The following is a 17,460-nucleotide window of genomic DNA, read 5'->3' on the forward strand; positions in this document are numbered from 1 at the left end:
TGCGCCACCACACGTATCCTGTCCCTCCTGGGCCCCTGACCCCTCTGGCTGACCAGGACTCATTCAGAACTGCTGGCCAGCCTCCTTGGGGCCCTCAGCAGATTCCAGACATCACCACACTTCCTGCTACTAAAATCTCTCCCCCCCACCTCTCTCTCTCTCTCTCTCTCTCTCTCTCTGTCTCTGTGTGTGTGTGTCTTTCATGAATGAATAAATAAATTTTTAAAAATCTTTAAAAAAAACGGGGGGGGGGGGCGGGGTGTGGATCCCGGGGTGGCTCAGTGGTTTGGTGCCTGCCTTTGGCCCAGGGCATGATCCTGGAGACTTGAGATCAAGTCCCACATCGGGCTCCCAGCGTGGAGCCTGCATCTGCCTCTCTCTCTCTCTCTCCCCCCCACCCCCTTCTGTGTGTGTGTGTGTGTGTGTGTGTGTGTGTGTGTCTTTCATGAATGAATGAATAAATCTCTTTAAAATCTCTACTCTAAAAAAAAAAAAAACTCTCTAGCAAACAGCACTGCCCCTTGTTTCTCTACACATAACCTAGTTGACCCACGACTCACCACCTTCCTTCTTGCTCACCTGACCTCCCATATCAGGCACCAACAGTCCTGCCCCCTCCAGACCTATAGTCTTCCCTTTTTCCTGTGCCTTTCATTTTTTAGTCTCTAATCCTTCCTCAGCAAATACATGCACTCGTGCATCTCCTACCTTAGAGGAGCAGTTCTGCTGCCACCCTCACCCCTACAGCTCCTACTACATCTCCCTACCCTCCCTTACTTCATTCACCCAGAATAGGCACTCTGAACCCTGCCCACCCTGACACAGAATGAATTCTTCAGAGCTCAGAGTGTCATAGGGAATTCTCACATAAGAAAACAAGACGTTTCAGGCTCTGGGGGTGGACAGGGCCAGAACATTCTAGAAGGAGGCAGCCAAGGTCCCCCAACTCTTAGAATTTTAGAAGGTCTCAAAATCCAGAGGAATTAGAGGCAGGATGAAGGTCATGTCTAGGGGCAGAGGGGCCATGCTGGAACCAAGAGGGCAGCAAAGAAAAACTGGGTCACGATAAAGCCAGGAGTGTGAAGGATTGTGGCTGAAGAGGATTTGGCTCACCTTTATGAGTGGGCATGCATGTAGGGGGTGATAGGAATGACCTAAAGACCCAAGAGTATTGGGATGCCTGGGTGGCTCAGTGTTTGTGTGTCTGTCTTTGGCTCAGGGCATGATCCTAGGGTCCTGGGATCAAGTCCCACATTGTGCTCTCCACACGGAGCCTGCTTCTCCCTCTATGTCTCTGCCTCTCTCTCTTGTCTCTCATGAATAAATATTTATATAAAAAGAAAAAAAAAGCCAGGAGTAGAGGAGATGCATCTCATCTGGTACTCTAGCCAAACTGCCTTATCACTACTGACCTAATGACCCTTTCTCAGGAACAAGCTTATTGTTTTCTTCCTTGGCTTCACAGTATCATCCCCCGGACTCCGCTGCTTCGGTGCATCCTTCTCAGCTGCCATCATCTAATTCCTTCCTCCACTGCTCCTCAAGCCTCGGTTTGCGGGGAGATTCTGCCCCAGTCCCCCTCCTTTTTTTTTATATATATTTTTAAAGGTTTTTTTTTTAATTTTTATTTATTTATGATAGTCACAGAGAGAGAGAGAGGCAGAGACACAGGCAGAGGGAGAAGCAGGCTCCATGCACCAGAAGCCCGACGTGGGATTCGATCCTGGGTCTCCAGGATCGCGCCCTGGGCCAAAGGCAGGCGCCAAACCGCTGCGCCACCCAGGGATCCCCAGTCCCCCTCCTTTAGTCACACCACACACTACTTTGCTATCAGGCTGGGCGCTGTGGTGCTCTGTTCATAGGCCTGACTTTGGGTCTCTGGCACCCCTTCCCCAGCTGCTGAGTGTCGCCCTGCCATCCCACCCCAGGAATTGCCTTGCAGAACGTGGTTACCTTATCTTAGGCAAGGTGCCTTTCTTGGGAGAAGCCCAGTGCCTGCCCCTCTGCCTCAGTTCGGGATGTCTCTGAAGGACATTGCCAGCTCCAGCGGTCCTTGTGGGGTTAGCCAAGGGCTTTGCTGTGACTGTGTATTCCAGCCTGGCTTTCTCCTTTGGTTCAAACCTGCTTCCTTCATCCCCACAGGAAGTCATCCCAAGAGCACCTGTCTCCTCTTCTCCTGCCATAAATTCCCTTCATGCTCACCTCCACCTCAGATTCCACCTCCTGGGGGCACTGGACTTGAGACCCCACCTCCTCCATATCCAACTCCAAGCACATGCCAGGGGCTCCCAAGTGATACCTTTGGCCAGACTTTCCTGCTAAGCACCAAATCTGCATGGACAAGTATTTCAGGTTTAGCATGTCACCACCTTCTCCTGTCTTCTGTGGCTCCATGACCGTGTCAGCACCTGCCCACTCCCTAAAGCCTGGAAGTATGGGGTCACCCCTTGTCCCCTCCAGCTCCTCCTCCCCAACAACAGCCACCTCTCCCATCACCCTCACACAGTTCCAGATCTTACCACAGCACCCCTGGATTGCTACCTCCTTCCAGACTGTCCCCCGTCTGACCCATGCTTGCACTGTCCAGCGGTGTGGCCTCCCTTGAGATGCAGAGCCAGCCACATCACTACTTTGCTTCATTAAAATCCCTCAGGCATCTGTCCTCAGGATGAAATTCAAACAGTGGCAATACTAGGACCCTTGTATCCTATTTCAAAATCGTATTTTTTTTTAATATTTATTTATTTATTTATTTATTTATTTATTTATTTATCAGAGAGAGAGAGAGAGAGAGAGAGAGGTAGAGACACAGGAGGAGGGAGAAGCAGGCTCCATGCCGGGAGCCCGACGTGGGACTCCATCCCGGGACTCCAGGATCGCGCCCTAGGCCAAAGGCAGGCGCCAAACCGCTGAGCCACCCAGGGATCCCCTCAAAATCATATTTTATCCCCTGCCCAGCGTCCCAGGCAGCCTCCCATGCTCTAGCCACCTCAACTCATGATTTGTCTCAGAGCCTTTCAGCATCAATTCTGTCTTCCCTTATTCCTCTCCTCCTCTTTGCTTGGTTAGCACTTCCTTACCCTCAAGACTAGGCTCAGACCAAGGTATCTCTCCAGAAATGCCTCCTTCACAGGTCCTGACTGTCAGCACTTTTGCTGACCCACTGGGATGTGAGCATCTTGAGGGAGGAGCTGGGACTTTGCCCTCTGGGCCCTTGGAGCCTGATAGGGAGGCGCGGGACTCGAGGGAATGCCAGTGGAGCGGTTGTTTCTGGAGGGCAGATCTCAAAAAGCACAGAGTTGGTTTTTAGTAGCCAATTCCAAAGAGAGAGATGGCTCGGGCGACTCGGAGATGGTGTGGTACCACTCTGCACACTGCAAACCAACCCAGTAAGGAAAAAGTGGGAAATGTCTAAAGGCTACAGGGGCTGCACCAAAAGCTCAGGCATGATCTCGGACTTCAAAAGATGTGGAAGATGGAGAGTGGGACGCAAAAACAGCAGATGGACAAACAGCATGGATCAGTGATGCTGCCGGTGGAGAAAACTAAGTCCCACAGAACGGGCTTCCACGTAGTTGTTTTCGAGGCAAGGAGTGCTGGCAGTGATATATTGACACTGACGAAGAGAGAACGACACTACATAATTCCTATTTTGCTTCTTTTCTCCGACAAGGAGCATAATTTTTCATCTGGACTATTGATCAAAGGGAATTGAAGCCTAAGACAGCACAGGAGGAGACCGTGTGTCTGCATCCAGCTGTGTGGAATGGGTTTAAGTCCCCTGTGGTACAAGGACGTTCCACATCAATCCTTTGAGAGGAGCAGATGGGGTCCCCTGAGTCCGTGGAGACCTTGGGAGGTAGGGAGGGACTGTCCAGAAGGAGTATGGCGGGCTCGAGGCACCCCCCCCCATCATTCCCCAGGGATGGTTCGTGAGCACATACACAGAAAGCTCTGCTTTCTAGGATTCCTAAGAATAAATCATACCAGACTAGCCTCATTTATGTTTTGACAGACCAACCAGAATAGTACTCTTGAGAGGACTGTCTGGGTTCTTGTAAGGCACTTGGTAGAGTCTACCGTTGTATCCTGAGGACAACGTAAGAAAGATGGGCTGAGCAATGCTGAAGTAGCTAGGCTCTTCACAAGGTGCTGCTGGCCATCAGAGTGCTGTCCTGGAGAGTAGGCCCCTAGGGCCCCCACGGTCTTGTCTTCCCTGACAGGTCGGTAGGGACAGACCCCATGTCTCAGATGAGGCCATTAATGGAACAATAGTCAGACTCTTGCATGACATGAATACAACTGACAGGGAATGGAAGATCCCAGAAGATCTCAACAAACCGTAATGACAGTCTGAAAGGAAAAGTGAGAGCCAGCTACACAATTAACAACAAGATCTTGGAAATGGGATGTGACAGCAAGACGTGTGAGAAAAACTTTGGGCTCAGTCTGTGGTCTGTGTAGCATCACAGGGCAGCCAGGAAAAGCAGCATCCAGGCCAGCTCTGAGAACCTCACTGATGTTAACATTGACAACCCCCCAGGGTCTTCAGAGGACCCAAACCACAGTGGCAAAAAGATTCTGAGAGAAAAAAGTGTGGCTGTTGCACCTGAAGAAGAGTTAGTTGTGGAAAATATGGCCACTTCCCTCAGGTATGTGGAGGGCCTAATTAAATGGACAAATATGCAGACATTAGATGGGGTGACTTTGTTTTTAATTAAGTTCTGTGCCCAAAATGGGGCTTCAACTTACGACTTTTGACCCTGAAATTCAGAGTCTCATGCTCTACCAACTGAGCCAGTCAGGCACTGCCTAGGTGGGATGACTTTTTAAGATGTGTTCTAAGCCTAAAGTTCTGTGGATTTCATCATGATACCAAAAAGAAAGAGGGAAGTAGAATGATGAGGGTGGGAGTTGGGTTGTAATTGTCCATATGAACTTTGTTTAATAAATAATAGTAACTTTTTAATTTATATATGTGCAGGAAAGGACACATTAGAGGTGACTAAAACCACTTCCCCGACTTTCATCCCATAGCTTTGTTTTGCCTGTTTTTGAACATGTATATGTACAGTGTTCTCTCTTGTGCCTGGCCTTCTCAGCATAGTGTCAACACTTTGTGGGACTCATCCATGCAGAACTGAGCTGTTGTATTTGGATCCTTCATGTTGGCATGTAGTGGTCTTCCGTAAGAATCTGTGGTTGTATCTTCCTGTCTGCACTATGCATACCCACACTCATGAGCACCCCAAGGTGTGTGTGGATGCCTGCGCAGACTCCCAAGGAGGTTGCCCTGACCTCTAAGCTGGGCCCTGGTCCTTCCTGCCTGGGTAGTATATGCTCCTACATTAAGATAGACTCCAAGTGAAGGCCTGAGGGGGTGGGAGGGGAAGTGGCATGAGAGGTGGCTGTGGTGCCAGAGAGGCAGTGTGGACAGCCCTGGAGAGGCAAGCCAGGCAGATGCCCTGCAGCAGGGTGTTGGGCAGCATTTCCATAGCGGAACAGGCCACCTTTGTTGCTTCCTGAGCTGCCCTAGAGACATGGAAAAGGCAGCTCACGCCTTTGGCCAGATGCCTGATGGCCTTTTAGGGTAGTTCAGCCTTGGCAGGGCCTGGTTCCCTTCTGAACAAGTGAAGGGCGGGGGGCAGCAGAGGGGGCTGCATTGACCAGTGTTGTTGTCTCAACAATCTAGAGGCCCACACTGGTTAGTGCCTTTGCTTTCCTCCGAGTCCCTGCACGCGCCTGGTGCCTGGCTGGGCTGCCCCTTGCAGGAGCTAGAGGGAAGGCTGGAAGCTGGGAAGCAGTGTGCCTGTATTCCACTTCCCAGCTCTGCTATGGATTTGGAAAAGTCATTTCCAGATTTCGCTGTGCCTTAGGCTCCTCTGAGTGCTAATCCAGTGTCCTGATCTTACGGAGGCCCATGGTGGGGGAGCAGAGGAGGGGGGCAGGGCTGAGGCAGAGGCCTGGCCTGGTGTGAGCAGAGAGCTGGAGCTTGTTTCCTTATATGACAGTGGCTGGGATGGCTCCAGTGGCTTCTGCATCCTCCTTTGTCCGTCTGGTTTGAGTTCCGGGGAGGCCTTGCCGGGTGGGGTCAGGCAGCTTCTAGGAAAGGAAGAGCCCCTGGTCAACCTCTGCTGAGCCCGAGGGCCCCTTTGCTTGCTCCCTGCACAGTTTGGGTGTTATTTAGGGTGAGTCTTTGTGTTTTCTCCTCCGTAGAGTACGTTCTCAGCCTAAAATGAAAAAGTGGTCCCCTCCCCTGCCCCTGTGTCCCAGTGGGAACTGAGAGCACGGGAGACTGTTTAAAAGGCAGGGGCCATCAGAATGAAAGGCAGTGAGCAGGCGGGGACAGCGAGGGGGGACATGCCACCCTCAGATGTGGGTTGCTTTTCATCCATTCACCCAGAGCTTTTTATGGTGCTTTTCTTCTTTTCTGGACAGCAGCCCTGTCCTGACCCACCCAGCCTGCTTCTTCCCTTCTGGAACCACCCCGGCTCTGCTCTGCTGGCCTGCCAGCACCCCCACCCCCAGGTTGGTCCCTCCCCGCCCTCTGCAGGGTAAAGGAGCTCCCACACAGGCCTGGGTTTGGGATTAATGAAGCCCAGATGCAGGACTTTTGACTCTGGCTAGAGTTAGCTTTGGAGGAGCAGCACAGAGGGGCCGTTTACCTCCCACTGTGTTCCTGGCCCAGCTGCTGCTGGGGCTCACAGGGAACAGCTGGAGAGCAGGTCCTGGCTGCCAATAAGGTGGAAGCCATGCAGGGTGTGTGGTGTGGCCAGGGCTCCGGGAGAAAATGGAGGGTGGGGCTCTGGGTGAAGGGCCAGGTCTGGCTGCGCTCACAGAAGTCTGGTGTGGAGGATGATGAAGGACTCCTATTTTCTATCCCATGGGGCTAAACCACACTGCCTCTCCACAGTCTCAAAAGGTCAAGTGGGAACACGAAGTTCTCCGCAGAAAGGGTTCAAGGCTAAAGGGAGACAGGGTCAGGGAGGGCCCCACGCTGGTTAACGTCAGCTTCCTGATCAAGAATGGATGGCTGGTGCCTCTCTGAGCTGCCAGATAAAATATAAACAGTGCAGGGGGGAAACTTATGCTAAGAAAATTATTCTTGTTTATCAATAAGAAATTCAAAGTTAGGGGCGGCTGTATGGCTCAGTCAGTGAAGCATGTGCCTTTGCCTCAGGTTATGATCTCAGGGTCCTGGGATCGAGCCTTGTGTCAGACTCTGTGCTCAGCAGGGAGTCTGCTTCTCCCTCTGCACCTCCCCACCCCCAGCTCGGGCTTGTTTGCATGGGCTGTCTTCTCTGAAATAAATTTTTTATAAATCTTTTTTAAATGTTTAAAAAAAATTAATTCAAGTTGAATTAGGCATCCTATATTTTTACTGGCTAAATCTGGCAATCCTGTCTCCCCCAGCACCTGAATTTCTTCTTTAAGTAATAGTTTTATTGAACTGCAACATGCAAACAGAACAGAACCCAGACCACAGGTGGATGGCTCAGTGGATTGCCACAAGTGGAATCCATGTGAAACCAACACTCAGGTCAAGAAATAAAACATAAGCAGAACCTGCCCACCCCACCCCCAACCATCACCACTGCTCAGGTTTCCAACAGCTGCTATTTGGCCGTTTTTCTACTTTATATGAATTAAATAATGCACATGTATTCTTTTGTATCTGGCTTTTTTCACATGACACTGTGAAGATCATCCAGGCCTTTTGAATGTAGTTTTAGCTCACTGTCATTATGTGTAGGATCAAGTTGTATGGATACAGCCCAGTCTGTAGATGCATTCTGATGGTGTATTATAAGTGCACTTCCACCTTTGTATGTGTATATGTACCTAGGAGTAGCATTGCTAGGTCACAGGGTGAGCACGTGTTCATCTTTAGTTGATCTTGCTAAGCGGTTTCTTAAAGTGAATGTACAGTTGAAATTCCCACCTACTGTGTGTGAGCATCTCTGCTGCCCTGCACCTTCACCAGCACTATGCATTTCCCCCTCTTTCATGTCCTTTCTCGTGTATGGTGTTACTGCCTGCTGTTTTTTTTCTTTTCTTTTCTTTTCTTTTCTTTTCTTTTCTTTTTTATTTTATTTATTTTTCTTAAGATTTTGTTTATTTATTCATGAAAGAGACAGAGAGGCAGAGACATAGGCAGAGGGAGAAGCAGGTCCCTGTGGGGAGCCCGATGTGGGACTCCATCCCAGGCCCCCGGGATCACAACCTGAGCCAAAGTCACTCAACCACTGAGCTGCCCAGGTACCGCTTTTTTCTCTTTTTATTCAAGAGCCTATTGCTTTGTTGATCTCTCTTTCTCAACCAAGTGCTAAGAAAATCAGCAAGGCCCCTGGTTGAGGTACTAGCCTGCCCAGCCCCACTGGAGCTTTGAGGAGCCGCTCCTACCTCAGTTCCTCATCACCCAGGAGCCTCCCTCATGAGGCCTGGGCGGCAGCAGTCTCTACCCTAAGAAAGCTGCAGTGGAGACTGGACCACCTAGCCCAGAAGTTGACAGGCTGGATCCTGCCTCCCCAGAATACTTGCTTAGCATTTCCCAGTGCTGCCAGTAACACGCTGTCCGGGATGTCTAGTCTTTCAGTTCCTTATGGTGTCATTCCAGGGATATGGGTGAGAGCAGCTGTGGGTCCCTCTGGCAGGGGTGTTACCTGAGGGCATTCTCCTCGAAGGAGAAGATTCCAGCCCAAGTGTCTTCCTCATGCTCCTTGTTTCCTCAAGCTTCAGAACCTGTCCTTTGCTTCTTCTGATGGTGGCTCTCTGCAGGAACTATGGACTGTGACCACATCAAGGTCCATGCCAGAGGCTGACATCTGCTGCCCATGGAGGGGCCACCATGTGTTGATGTGCAAGAGAGATGTGACTCTCTTGGTGGAGACAAGCTGTGGCAGGGAGCATGGGCAGAGGAGGGGCCCTCGACCCCTCTTCCCATCACCCCCTCCAGTCTCCTCAGCCACCGCCCCCCAAGCCTCATCCTGGCCCACTCTGATGGGCCAGGCATGGCTCATATGCCCACCCTAGGTGAGCATGTTCGCCAAAGGAAAGTTGATGCTATGTGAAGGAAAAAGAAAAAAAAAAAAGTTTAGCCCCACTTTCCACTACCCCACTTTGGCTGAAAGATTCTAAGGCTACAAAGGACAGAAAAGGCAAAGGTGTATGCAAATGCCGTTGAAGGTTCCTTATCTCTGTATATCCACAGGTAAGTGTAGATATTGAGAGAGAAGGATCAACTAGGAAGGAAAACACTACTTCACCAGCCTCTGAAATTACTAGTAACTTTACTTTTTTTCCTTTTGCTTGTTTTTTAATTTTCCCATCACATTTTATTGCTTCTAAAATAAACAATAAATGCTATAAACCAAAAGAGCCAGGCAGAGTACTCTGGACAGCACAGCTTTCCCATGTTCACTGCTCAGAGTGTATCCTGCCCCCACGTGGACTTCTAGCCCACCCGCTGTGAGAGTGTCCCACCCCTCAGTTCCTCTAACTCCTTCCTTCACAGGCAGCTTCGAAGCCAGCTCAGCCTCGTGATCATTGCCCAGATGCTGGACCAGCAAGAGATGCTCCCTCTCTGGGAAGAGAAGACCCAAGTGAGTCTTTGCCTCAGCTGGGCAGTAGCCATTGGGTCCTGGAAGCCTGTGGGTGAGCAGAGGTCTCTCCCCTGAGGCCTGCCTACTCCTGCGACTTTTCTCAGGCCCGGAGAGTCAAACTGAGTTTGAACTTTTCACTCATATTCCTGCATTCAACACTTAACTGTTTTGTACGCCTTCTGTGTGCTAGGCACTGAGGATAGAGCAGTGAGCTGGGAGCATGTGTTACTTTTGTGTTTTTAGTTGTGGTAAAATATGCATGACATAAAATTTACCATTTTAATGTGTTTTTTGGTTTGGATTTTTTTTTGTTTTTGTTTTTGTTTTTTTTTTACTATTACGACAATTTTAAGTGTAGAATTCAACCATTTTGAAGTGTACAATTCAGCAGCACTAAGGACATTGACGATGCTGTGCGGCCATCACCACCATCTATCTCCAGAATCTTTTTTCATCATCCCAAATAAATACTCCATACCCATTAAACACCAATTCCCATTCCCTCCTTCCATTACTTTTTATAGGAGGAAAAACCAGTGGAAGTGAAGACAAACACTATGCACTTAGAACTACTACAAGTGCCTCTCCTTTTCCAGTGTTAGGCATTCTTGGGGCAGCAAGAAAAGTAGAGCTTTGTCTTCTTTCCCCATTCCTCTTCCCCCCAGAAAGCTCTGACCACAGCCTCCGCAGATCAAGGCCCTAGGGGCAGTGTGGGTCCCGGCCAGTCCAAGAATGGGTGGCAGAGAAGCTGAGCATGCTCTCTCCCTTCCCCCTAGGATCCCAGAGTAGTTGCTGGGTACAACTGAACCTTCTGGCTCAGCAACACGAGAGGGGCAAGGCAGTCCCTGCGAAGGGCTGTGTGTCTCCATTCTAGAGGTGTACTAGGCAAGCCTGTGTAACCCCTTGCCCAGAGTGCTGAGAGAATGTTCCGGCACATCCCAGGGCAGGCTGGACAATATAGCTGAGTCTGCAATGACGTGATTGTAGGGCGGGTGCTCAGAAAGCTGACTGGTTGTGTTGGCTTTTCAGAGTGGGCTCGGCCTGGCTTTTGCCCTGGCTGCCCTCTTTACCATAAATACTTTCTTCCTAGGACTTAGCATGGCTGGGGCTTCTTGTCATTCCAATTCCTGCTAAAATATTTAATTTTAGAGGCCTTTCCTGATCACCCAATCCAAAGTTCCCTGGTACCATCACCCTGTTTTAAATTATTTGTATTTATCTCCTGATATTTTCTTATTTATTTGGTCAGAGTCTGTGTTCATACACACACACACACACACCCAGCAGCAGCATCTTGAGTACAGAGACTAAATGCTTTCTACTTACCACTGCCTGTTGGCATCTAGCACAGTGCCTGGCACACAGGAACTCAGCATATGCTTGTGGAGTGAATGAGGCTGAGGTTGAGTTCCTGGAGTGTGCAAGAGGAAGGTCCCTTTCCCCAGAGACCTGGGGAGGTGTGGGGGAGGGAGTGGCCTGCACTGGGGTCACTTCACACAGGTGAAAGCCTGACAACAGAGCATCTCTGAAGGAGGAGAGACCAAACAGTGTCTTGGGGATGCCAAGCAGTTAGGAGTGGGGACAGGCAGAAATGCAATAGACAAGATCACAGGGCCCCAGAGAGCTGTGGATGGCAGATGGGGGTCGCTGAGCCCCAAGGAGCATGTTGTCAGCAGAGCAGGGGGGAAAGGCCAGAGCATCAAGATCAGCATTTCTCCAGCTATGGGTGAAGGGTAGAGATCACCACCCACCTGCAGGGTTTCGCAGTGACCAAAAGGTGGCTCAAGAATCAGGGTCAAATGAAGGCTTGGGCTTTGTTTTGATTGGTTTTTTATTGCCTAGAGCCAGTACATGGGAGAGTGAGGGGAACATAATGGAGACTAGAGAGTCAGGAGGGGAAGTGCTATGGAGGAAGAGCTGGGTTGTCTGGGCCTGGTGGGCCCTTTAGGGGAGGCAATGAACAGGGTTCCTCAAAGTGGGGATGTCTCCCTGGGGGAGAGCTGGCCTAGGAGCCCCCAGCTGCTCCCCAGAGCCTGCCAGGGCCAAGCCAGGCCCACCTCTGCCCAGCTCCGGGGCTTTCCAACCATACTAGTCACCCACATTCCCACCATGCACCCATCTATTCAGGAGACCCTAGCTAATCACTGCCTGTGTGCCAGGCTCCGCACCAGGAACCAACCTCGGAACAGAGGGTGTGAGCCAGGTGGGCCGAGGGCGCAGTGACTAACTCTGCCTGAGGGCAGTGAAGTGGCTTCCAGAGAAGGTGTCCCGAGCTGGTCTCAGAGGCTGAGTCAGTGCTGGTGTTGCAGAGGAGTCTGCAGGCAGGCATTGCAGGCTGTGCACAGCTGCACCAGCCTCCTGGCAGCTCTAGGAGGGGAAGGACCAGCTGAGGCCTGCCTGCAGCCCTCCCTGCGTATTTCCCCCATCTCCACTGCAGGCCTGGGGCTGCTGTGTGGCACCTCCTAAGTCTGCGGGCTGCAGGCACTCCCCTTTCCAGTCTGGCCTGTCAGACAGATCCTCCCCTTCAAAGGGCCACCTTGGCCCCCGAGCCGCCCCTGGCAAACCCCCTAACGCCCCTTTTCCCACCTTCTCCTTGTGGCCCACCTGTGCCACCTGTTCTTCTTGGCCCTCCTTGTGGGCCAGCCTCACACATTCTGAGCACAGCTCTGTGCCCTGACCCCTCCTTCCTTTCCATCATCACATCCCTGCCAAAATGGTGGCAGCCAACACTCTGCATAGTACAGGCCATGTCCCAGGTGCTAGTCTCAGAGCTTACCTCTCATAGCAGCCCCAGACAGTAAGGACTGTTACCATGAGACGTTTTTCACAGATGGGAACACTGAGCCAGGTGCAGCTAGGAAACTCCACAGGGTCATACAGTGGGAAAGCTGTGGAGCTAGGATTTGAATACAGAGTTCTTGTTCTTGACCACCGCAACATACTGTCTCCACTTTTCCGGCCCCTTCCTCGGCTTTCATTATGGTGACAGCCCAGACCACATCTGCCACTTTATGCTGAAGCTACCCTGTTTTATCCTAAGTAGCAGATAGAAGGACAAGAGCTGCCCCTTCTACTTCCTTTGTTGATGTATAAGTGCTTGATAAACCTTATCAATTAATTGACTATGAAGGGGAGTCCAGGGGTTAAGAATTGACTCCTGTCCAGGTACTCTGTGGTGACTACCTGGACAGAGGCCTTTCAGGGCACCACTAGGTACCTCTGGATGGCTTCGCTCTCTGTCTTAGGATACAGTCTAAAGCCCTAGGAACAGGAGCTGAAGAATTAGAATTTGAGGGATGAGACTTCTGTAGGTGGTCAGGATGCAATACCCCAAGGCTTGCATTTTCCAGGAGAGCCTTGGGATCAGGCTGCTTCCTGTTGTCCTTGGGAATCCTGGAAATATCCCAGAAAGAGCAGAGTTTTGGCTTCATGCACCAGTGTGCTTCATACCCTGCTCAGGGCACTGAAGAGAGCCCTGAACAGAACTCAGTCCCTCCCTTGTGAAACTCGTGATCCCGGGAGGGGCGGCAGGGAACAGACACAGGCACCAAGAAAAAAGAAAATATTTGCCATACCAGATGGTTATACGGGCTCTGGAGAAAAATGAAGCCAGATAAAGAGGAGAGGGAATGTTGGGAGATGGGGACATTTGTGCACAGAAGTGAAGAAGTAAGGCAGGTTTCCCGGGGAAGAGCCTTCCACACAGGGAACAGCAAAGGGCAAAGGCCCTGGGGCAGGCAGAGTTCTCTTAGGTTAGAGGAAAAACAGAGGCCACTGCAGCTGGAGCAGAGGACCAAGGATGGAGTAGTAGAAGTTGAGGTCAGACAGGTAAGTGGGGATTCAATCCGTCAGCATCTCCAGGCTATGGTAAGGGCTTTGACTTTTTGCTAAAGAGGAGAGCCATTGGAAGGTTTTGATAAAAGAAACAATCTGACTTATAAAATATTTTTAAATTATTCTGGCTGCTATGTTGAGCATAGGCGGTTGCAATAATCCTGGAGATAGTGGCGTAGGTGGTGAGAGGTGGTCCAACTCTAGGTGTATTTGCCAAGTCCAGCCAGTGGGACAGGAGATGTAAGAGAAGGGAGACGAGGAGGGCTCCAGGGTCTATGCAGCTGGCAGCGTGAAGAAGCCCTTTACCAAGATAGGCAAGACACAGGTGGAACAGGTTTGTAAACAAATTGGGAGTTTGCTTCTTATCCCAGGCCACCTCTTGCAACACAGCAAACCTCTTTTGTCAAGCCATGACTTTCAGTTTGGAGTTTGGAAGACATGAGCTTTAAATGGCCGAAACGGAGGAGGACAAGGGTCTGCATTTCCTGGGGAGAGGCTGGCTGCAGCCCTGCCCTGCATGCCTTCACTGAATGGGTGCTTATGAAACACATGCCACATGCCAGGGGCTGTGCTCGACTCTGGGGACACTGCAGTGAACAAAACTGCCCTCCTGGGCCTTACATGCTAGTGAAGGAGAGGGGACAGATGATAAACATAACGAACAAGGAAATTACAGAACATGTTAAGAGGTGGTAAATGGGGTAAAAACAAAAGTAGTTTGGGGCAAGAGGAATGGCAGGTGTGGGTGGCAGGTTAGACAGAGGGCTGGAGCTAGAAAGAGAACAGGGACAGCTGTGCATGTCTGGTCAGAAGGCCTGGTTGGGATGCAGGCCCTAGGGAGCAGCAAGGCTGCCTGTGCCTCACAGACCCTTAAGATCCTGGCCTTCTCCACTGGGCAGATAGAAGCACGCGGGGTCTGAGCACTGGAGTGACTGACAGTGTGGACAGTTGCCCAGCTGGAACTTGCCTACCTCCTGCCCACCCAGCAGACAAGACCAGTGGAGGCCTGCCTTCTTGGGTGATCATTTGCCTCTTGCCTGGAGGTGTCTCTCCTAATGGGCTGATTGTTTGCAGAGACAGCTCCCAGCAGTGGGGGTGAGGTGGGGAGGTGCAATGTCAGGCCCTGGCCCCGCTGGGACACATGGTCCAAATAAGTCCTTATCCTGGTTTACCAGGGGTGTGGCTTACCAGAACTGGAAACAAAAGAGACCAAGCAATCAGAAGGCGGCAGCTTGCTGCGCTGAGCAGGGTGAAGCACTTTTCAAGGAGAGGAGAAAGATTGGAGCTAGCAAGCGAGCTGAGCCGCTGATCTGCTGTTGTGTACTCTGCCCAGCCCCGCCCAGGGCTCCTGTAGCTGGGAGGGTCTAGCTGGGGCGAGGCTGCCTGCCTGAGGATGGCTTCTGGGGGCGTGGGCTGCAGTCTGGCCCCTGTGCTTGGACAGCTGTGATCCCCAAGCAGGCAGGGCTGTTTTGGAAACCCTCCCCAGCTTTGCAAGACCTGAGTGAGATGGCATAGCTCAGATTTTGGTAAAGTTCCAGATGGTGCCTGTCTTCGCCTAGAACCTTCTCTCTCTCCCTGCCTCCTCCTCTCCCTTCCTAAAGGGATCAGACACTAGGCCAAGAAGCCCTGGCCCCCTTCCAGGAGCCAAGGCCCTAGGCCTGTCTCCTAAGTCTTCAGCCCAGCTGCTCTTGTGGGCTGTCTAAGCCTGTGGCCCGCTGAGATGCTGAGCAGGTGTCTGCAAGTGAGTCAGGGAGAGGAAGCCAGGTGTGTCGGGCAAGGCTGGGCTCGACCAGGGAGCAGGACTGGGGGCTCCGGCCTAAGCCCTTTTGGCCACACTGCACCTGCTACGTCTAAAAAGATGGTGCCTCTGTGAATTCCACTGGCTCAGTTTCTTCATTCTGCATCCCCTTTTCCCAGGTTGCAGGTGGCCCAGACGGGCCAGGACCCAGAAACTGCCTGCCTCTGTCCTGACCACAAGTTAGCTCCAGGGCAGCTGGGTGGTCCATGTTGGGTCCATGTTGGGCCCAGGCTGCCCAAACCAGGTGCAGCCACTAGGCCAGGAGTGGCTCACTGCAGCCACCTGGGCTTATGCTGGCGCTGTTCCAGGGAGGGGTGGGAGCACTCCCATTTGTTCAGAGGGTAAGCAGTTTACATGGGGAGGGGTGGGGCAGTTAGCAGATTAAGTGACATATCAACCAAATGCAGTGTGTGGACCTCTGGGAATCCTCATCCCAACAGCACAACTGGTAAGGACATTTTTGAGACAATCAAAGAAAACGGAACATGGTGTTAGATTGCATAAGGAATTCTTGATAGTTTTGGGCAGGAGAATGATGCAGTGACCATGCTGGGGAAAGAAATCCTTATCCTTTTTGGTGAGAAGCTCTTTATGGGTAAAATGATACAATGTTTGGATTTGCTTTAAAATCCCCTGGAAGCAAAAGGGCGGGGGCGGAGAGATGGGGGCAGGCCGACTGATGTGGAGCATGGAGCCAGTGCAGCCATCTCGAGAAGGGGGCGGGTGGTACAGAGCCTCTGCTCCTCCCTAAGCCTCTAGCCAAGCCCACAGCAGGTTCAGTGAAGAGAGGCACCAGAGCAGCAGCTCAGGGTGAGAAGAGTCTGGCGCTCTCCACTGGCCTTGGTTCTTTCAGGCCTGAGTGCTTACCCCAGAGAAGTGGATCAAACCGCCAACCTATGCAGATCTTAGTTCACTCCTTTCAAGGAAGACTCAGCCTGTGCCAGACACCATGTGCACGTGTGACTCTCCTCTCTTGGAGGACAACAGGTGGTTGTCTCCATCTTACAGATAGGACACTCAGGCTCCAAGAAGCCATACAGCATGCCAGTGAGAGGTGGAGCCAGGTCATGGAAGCTGGTGGTCTGGCTCCAGAGCCCAGGCTCTGACCTGCTGGTGCTGACTGAGTCCCCAAGTGTCCCAAGCACCCTCTGTGTGACAGCCTCTCTTCTCCTCCCCAGCTGTCTTCACTCAGCCAGCTCCTGACCCTCATGAAGCCATCATCCCTCAGGCAATATCTGGGCTCTGAGACCTTGCCACCCTGCCGGGAGCAACAGCCAAAAGCCAGTGCTGAACTAGACCACAAGGTGAGCACCTCGTGCCTGCTCTCCTCAACCAGGGTATGGCACCACCAGGTGGCCAGGAAGGCAGGGCCATCCACACTGCACAACCTGTATGTAGGGCCTTATTGCTGCCAGGCTTCCTGAAAGCCTAGGGCCTTAAAATTCCAGCAAGCTGCCTCCCTCTGGTGAGAGGAGGTGCTCACCATCTCCGCATAGCCTGTAATTAGTACCCTTGCTTGCACCCCTCTCACAGGTGGAGTGGGGCGCTGTGTGCACAGGCATGCATGTCCCAACCCCCTAACCCCCTGGCCTGCCCCTGGGTTTTGCTGCATCTTCTATAGTCCAGTAGGGATGTGTTAGCATGGGGTGCTCCATTAGTCTTAGGTTAGAGAGGATGCGGGAGCTGAAATGCTGGTGAGGGAAGTGGAGCTGGGCATCTCCTACTGCGCCACTAAGGCTGAGTCCTTGGCCTTTCCCAGGTTCTTCCTTTTTTTTTTTTTTTTTTAAGATTTTATTTATTTATTCATGAGAGGGGGTGGGGGGAGAGAGAGAGGCAGAGAGACAGGCAGAGGGAGAAGCAGGCTCCATGCAGGGAGCCCGACGTGGGACTCGATCCCGGGTCTCCAGGACCACAACCTGGGCTGAAGGCAGCGCTAAACCACTGAGCCACCCAGGCTGCCCTCCCAGGTTCAACCAGGGGCCGTGGTATGGGAGCATAGGGGGCTTCAAAGTGGGATCCCCAAGCCTGGCTCTGGGAGGTGGGGAGGGTGGGGTTGTGTGGATCTCTGTGAGCTCCCCTATCCCCCGGGCCTCAAGGATGAGGAATGGAGATAAAGATCTTTCTAATTTAAGAAAGTAGTAATTCCAAAAGCTCACTTGGAGGTTGGATGTTGACGATCCAGAAGTCCACCCTTTGGGCATTCGCTCTGCAAATCAGATAAATGAA

At 51.7% G+C, this 17,460-nt stretch overlaps 1 protein-coding gene across 5 annotated transcripts in view; it reads left to right on the forward strand.

The window, feature by feature from the left end:
- FAM178B (family with sequence similarity 178 member B) overlaps positions 1-17,460 on the forward strand; it is a 45,052-nt gene that overhangs the window by 11,981 nt on the left and 15,611 nt on the right. For 2 of the 5 annotated variants that reach the window (XM_055328749.1, XM_055328751.1), the window contains 2 exons: positions 9,515-9,602; positions 16,413-16,538. In XM_055328749.1, coding sequence (XP_055184724.1) covers positions 9,515-9,602; positions 16,413-16,538 — 214 coding nt within the window. Of the gene's footprint in view, positions 1-6,083; positions 6,189-9,514; positions 9,603-13,193; positions 13,431-15,619; positions 15,683-16,412; positions 16,539-17,460 lie in introns of those variants that run through there. The other 3 variants (XM_055328753.1, XM_055328750.1, XM_055328754.1) reach the window with 3 other exon arrangements.

The sequence above is a fragment of the Nyctereutes procyonoides genome, unplaced genomic scaffold (genome assembly GCF_905146905.1).
Source record: "Nyctereutes procyonoides isolate TBG_1078 unplaced genomic scaffold, NYPRO_anot_genome, whole genome shotgun sequence".
In the NCBI taxonomy this organism is placed as follows: Eukaryota; Metazoa; Chordata; class Mammalia; order Carnivora; family Canidae; genus Nyctereutes; species Nyctereutes procyonoides.